This window comes from Taudactylus pleione, unplaced genomic scaffold, assembly GCF_031769625.1.
Source record: "Taudactylus pleione unplaced genomic scaffold, aTauple2 ptg000117l, whole genome shotgun sequence".
Taxonomy (NCBI): Eukaryota; Metazoa; Chordata; class Amphibia; order Anura; family Myobatrachidae; genus Taudactylus; species Taudactylus pleione.
In genome coordinates this window covers 5,594,531-5,600,530 of record NW_028284519.1, presented here as the reverse complement: position 1 = coordinate 5,600,530, position 6,000 = coordinate 5,594,531, and the positions used below count along the sequence as shown (strand labels likewise).

Sequence of the window (6,000 nt, the reverse complement as noted above, 5' to 3'; positions counted from 1 at the left end):
GAGCCGACTTGAATGTTATGCATTGAATTTACTAAAGTACTGGTTGGTGCCTTCTTTTAGTATCCTGTCCACCAGAAGTACAACTGGCGACAAAAGACTGGCTGCCACCCATAAATGAAGGGAGGTTTAGGATTCCTGGAATATTCGTTCACAAACTTGAAAAGAATGTAGATTTCCATGTTATGAACACTTCTTATATATTTTTTGCACAGACATTTTATACCAATATTTTTTATTGGAATATTCAATTGACGGTTTTAGCGCCCTAGTAACAACAGTTTTCTACCATATTCAAATACATTTACATGTAATATAGATGTAGCAGTTTAGTTATTGATGTAAAAAGACTAGCTGAAATGTATATTTTAATGAAGTAAAGGAGGGAGTACTGCAATAATGTCCCTATGCTGGCAGTCTCAATGTGTTAATCTGCTCCAGAAGCGTCAAATAACCGGATTCAAAACTTACAACACTGATCTCTCTTTACAAACTTAGTTTGATTGAGTCAGCCAGAATAGAATAACCGAGCTCTTATTCATTACAAAAGTGACTTATTTTAATAATTTACACATAAAAATATGCATATAAAAACAGTATCATTAGTACACATATTGCAATTGTACAGACAAGTTCTTAAAAATAAAAATTGTGTAAATGAGAATCAAAACATAAAAGCAGCGTACAATGCAAAAAGAGAAATCCCACACTTCATACAGCCAATAGAGACTTAAATGGCCCTGTATTACTCTCAGGGGTAGACTAGGGCGAAAATGAGAAGTTTCTCTGGGTCCTATAGGAGATTAAAGTACTGCAATTGTATAATTTTCTACATAACACCAAATGTTCGCATTTTAGCACACATTCCTGTAATATAAACATTTGCCAAACATTTCACGAGAACTGTTTTTAGAAACTGTTAAATATTTATGCGCCTTTGCGCTTGATTGAAAACAACAAGAATGTGATCATTAAAACAAAAGATGTGGGACGCTGAATGTTACATATGGCCTGGATTTCTCTATTAAATTCACTTTATTATCAACATATTAAACATTAATTTTAAAGATCAAAACTGGAACAAATCTGGAGGAAGCAACAAAGTTCAGCAATTCCTTCGCCATACAAAGACTTGTCTTTTTAATCCTGCATCAATGACAGAAGCGCCTCAGCAGCTTCCACTGTCACGGTCATCTTACCAATTATTTTCACTCCAGACACTGAATCGTAAACTGACCCAGGAAAGGGAAAGGAAAAAACATACAGTTAGAGAAAATAATATATTCTTCATAAGCCACATATAATGCTAGGTATCTACAACATACGTTCATACTTAGTAGGTGTTTATGGCATCAAATGAAATAATAACAAGTAACTTGTATGAGGGTACATTGGTTGGTATGGCTAATGGGGACATAGAGCTGGTTTACTCATTATGGGGCACTATTCGTGCAATTATTACGGCTCTATTAGCTGGTACAGTTTCTTTCTCCTTTATGCAGGATTTTTATTGTTCATTAAAACAAGTGAAGTTGTGTGAGAGACAAAGAGGTTGGATGTGAAAGGCTAAAATGACCCATGAAGAGTAAGGCTATAATGACATACTAGGGCTGCACCAATAATACTTACACCTCATAAGGCGGTGCGTTCTGCCTTTACTGGTGGATGTGTGTTTCATCATGGGACACTCTCAGAATGAGTTGTGATACAAGCTTGTTTATTGAATATATATGAAAGACAGATGGACTGGAAGAACATGAAATAGTGCTTGTTGCCTTTTTTCAAGAGACACCAAATAAAAAGGGATATGGTTGTGTCGTATGAATGGTATGCAGTCATACAGTCGATCACTATGTCGAAATCCATAATGTTGACATTTCTGAAGTCGACACGGTCAAAATCTCAACATCCAACATGTTGATATATGAAATGTCGACGTAGGCTTATGTGTTAGGGATACATAACAAATGAAGTGTCGTCATTAATATAACGAACCCCTCAGAATTTATCTTATTCACCACTGTCCGCAGTTGTGAATATTGCAGCTGCGACTGCATCTTTTTCCGTAGCACGACTGTGTCTATGCTAAAGCTGCGGCCGATGGACTTTGTACAGAGATGCCCACTGGTTGTGGAGCGAATCCACTGCTGTGCATGGTTTCTCCCCTCAGAGCTGCGGCTGGAGCCAAACTGTTATCCTGGATTAGGATGGAGACTCCAGACTGCAGAGATTGAGCGGAGGGGAGCTACTCAGGCCTCAGGAATAAAATATAAGCAACATATTTTAGTTTATGATTCTAAGATAAGAGCATTCTTATTATCACTGAAACACTTTCTCTAATGTTGTAGAGGAAAACAGGTGGTGGGTTATGTTTTACCTCTAGGAACCACTCTGTTTCCATGGACCTCCACAAATCACAAAAAGTAAGACAGGAGAGATTACAGCCTGTCTATTGTCCTAAAGCCACCTCCAACAAGAGGGGAGTAATGCTGGAAGACCATCCTACCTAGGGACAGCCTGTGCAGTGGTGGCAATAAAAAATGTCCTAAAATACAGTATACCTTCTCAGTGCTGAATGCCTTATGCTCCATGGCTGAATGCACCACACTTCCAGCAAGCCCAGACCTCTAGGAATCCCCAGGGCTACCAGCAGGAGCGTGGCAGCTATTCATCATTAAATGTCTGAGACAGGAAAACAAGGAGCAGCTCTCCTGCATGGATGTGCAGCATCTCCCAACCCTTCTCAGCCTAAACAGCCAGGAGTCCAGCTGACCAATGGCTGAGGTCAAATGGTGAGAGACTTCCAAAGTAAAATGGGCAAAGAGAGGGGTTGAAGAACACCCCCATGTCTTGCTCTAGGGCAAAGCTGGGCATGTCCCTGACTTTGTGTAAAAACTTTGAAAGGGTTTAAATATTTTTTAAATACTTTTCGTGACAAGAAAACAAGGAGATAAAAGTCCAGTTTGTCTTTTATACCCTGAATACCATCTGTTTTGATAGCTCTTAAGTTATACAGTTACATATATTGTGTACATAAATTATATTATGTAAACACACACAGGGACAATAGACCTTTTCCTGGAATGCAATGTCGCAAAAAGCACATTTTAACCATAACATCATTTTCAACATTTGTCTAATAATTATAATTGGGCTGTTACTCTCTACTTCCAGCTCTTGTTGTAAATCCTTGCCATACGGCTTCATGATCGGTTAGGAAAGAAATATACAGAAGTTGAGCACAGGGGTTGTCAAACAATATTTCAGAAGCCAACAAAGAAGATTAAACTTAAACTGACAAGAAGGTTGGGAAGAGAAGCTTAGAAAAACATTAAAACATTTTTATCATCAAAAGGAAAGCAAATTGCTTCCATATGTTTTAGACTACTAGGTTACTACAGCAGCACAACTAGTTTGTTTTTGTAAGTGGTTGTTTCAATTAAAAGTGAATAATTGTAGATATTATTAAGATAAACAACAGAATATTAGTATAGTTGGAGCAGTATATTTGACACCTACTTTCTATTTTTCTGTTGATGATATCTTTATTCGTCTGTAATATTTCTATCAGGCTGATACTACTAAAACCGATGTCGTCGCACTCCAAGTCTTGCTCGTCCTCTGGTGGGTCACTGACAACTGTAAATTTAACACTGACAGAAGAAACACAATTACAAATTACTGTCATGGACAATAGATTTAAAACGGAACTACCTTGCCACAATGAGGATAAAGTATCATATGCAAATGATCCAATTACTCAAATAACGATATCGGAAGTTACATTTCAGGCAATTTGGTAAAATATGCTATATGACTGTGTAGTCAAATGGAAATGTCACAGAGCTTGGAACTGCCTTACATGGTTCTTATTACAGCACCTTGAGTTATAAATTCCCAGCTAAATACCTACCCTAGGCCACATGATGGAGCCAGGACAAAGCGTAGCTGTCCAACCTTTTCTTTTCTGGCTATATCATTTCCACAAACATACATACTGTAGGGCTATATTTACGAAGCAGCGGGTTTCAAAGCCAACGATTTTCTGCAAGTTTGCCTGTGGGACTTAAAATGGCAATAATATTAAATGCAATGGCTTTGCATTTAATATTAGTGCTATTTTAAGTCCTGCTAGCACAACCCCTCAGTAAACATGGCCCATAGTATTTGTTAAATAAAATACATACTATAACTGGGTCTTCTATAATGCAAACAATTCGAATATACGTATATAGGTTAGGAAACATTCACAGCCTAATTTAAGTAACTAGGTTATATTCTTTGCTTATTTTGTACACATATATTCTGCATGGCTACAAAATCGTAACCATTTTCATCACTAAAAAGTATTAAAGTCCCCAAATATAAAATATTGTGATGAACTCTTATTTATTTATTTTTTTGACAAAGTGATTAATAGGGAATCTGTCCCACAAACCCTTCTATGACCTAACTTTGGATCAAAACTAACCACAGTAAAATGCTGCTTCCTCTGTAAAATGTGGAAAACACACACCCTTGGTAGCTTATGAAATTTAAGAAGGGCTTTTAAGACTGAGAAAGATGTATGTGTTCTTTAAGCTGTATTTCAACATCCAGACTTCATGGCCAAGTTTTATTCCTCCTTTAAAATGCTTAATTGCAGGGCAATGCTCAAGATGCTTTGAATTTGTGGTTTGTGTAGCAGTCAAACTCCATTTTGGGCTGGCTCTGGGATCAGAATGTAAAACATGGTGGATTTTGATGTTTCTTGGCATCACAGATCAAACTGTGATTTGCTTGTAAAGATAACTGGTTTAAGGTTCTGAATAAACCTCATTTGATTATATTAAAAATGGATCGGCTTCATCTAAGCCAAATCCAGAAATGCTCTATTCTAAAAGAAACAAAACATTTTCATTAATGTCACATTTAAGCTTGCTTTCTCCTTTGGGGAATAACAAACAATACCAGGCGTGTGCATCACTGTGCTATTCTAGCAACCTGAGGAAGACTGCTACTAATAAAGCCTCATACAGTACAAGGCAATTTAATTAACATCTGGAACACCTTGCTGCCTGTACCTTAACTTTTGTCTAACTTAATTGTTTCCTTGAATGTGGCTTAATTATGACCTTTTACTGTATTTTGCATAAATAATAATAATTGCATGGATGAGCTGCAATAGTATCAGTCAGGTCTATGATCAATATGGCAGCTAGCCATGATCTTCTAGTGTATTTGGCCCAAAAGGGGCCTTATATGCCTAATAGACCAACATTATTATTATTATCATCCTTAATTATACAAGGGGCAGAGTGGTGGTTTGAGGCTGCTATATGCACTCTACATTTAATTTTAAGCAATACTTTGGTCAATGGTTAGTTTGAGTTTATGAGTGACATTATACACTATGTAGACAAAAGTGATTGGACACTGACAGAAAATAGATCAGTACTTTGTAGGTCCATCACGTACAGTGATTACTGCAGACACCCTTCTTGTAAAACTGTCCACAAGTTCCTGGACAGCAGCAGGCAGTATGTTTTGCCATTCCACCTTAAGTACAGTGACCAACTGTGACCCTGAAGAAGGTAGAGTCGGCCTAGAACGCACCCATCTCTCCAATTCATCCCAGAGGTTCTCAATGGGGTTAAGACCTGGACTCTGAACTGGCCAGTCCATCCGGGTTACCAAAATTTCTGTATACCAGTCCAGCATTACCCTGGAAACATGACAGGTGGTATTGACATCCTGATAAAAACATTTGTTGTTTCCGTAGAGTGCATGGGCCTCCCTACGAGATGTTCTTGTCTAAATCGCCACATTAACAGCCATTTGGAACTCGTGTGCAATGGTATGCATTTTGCTTGCACGGGGGTGTCCAATCACTTTTGTATACATAGTGTACTATCTATTGGCACAACAAGTTATACAGCAGCCACCACTTGTATTACTGAAAGCTGATATGCAAATACCTTACTTAGGTACAATGCTCAATGAAACACAGAAAGGCAAAAGTAA

The 6,000-nt window shown here is 37.7% G+C and overlaps 1 protein-coding gene across 1 annotated transcript in view; it reads right to left on the bottom strand.

Moving 5' to 3' along the window:
* Positions 1–268: 268 nt before the first annotated feature.
* RPGRIP1L (RPGRIP1 like) overlaps positions 269–6,000 on the bottom strand; it is a 151,216-nt gene continuing 145,484 nt past the window's right edge. The window contains exons 25-26 of the mRNA XM_088471852.1: positions 3,517–3,650; positions 269–1,229 (exon numbers count right to left, since the gene is read on the bottom strand). Of these exons, the coding sequence (XP_088327978.1) occupies positions 1,138–1,229; positions 3,517–3,650 (226 nt within the window). The 3' untranslated portion in view covers positions 269–1,137. The remainder of the gene's footprint in view (positions 1,230–3,516; positions 3,651–6,000) is intronic.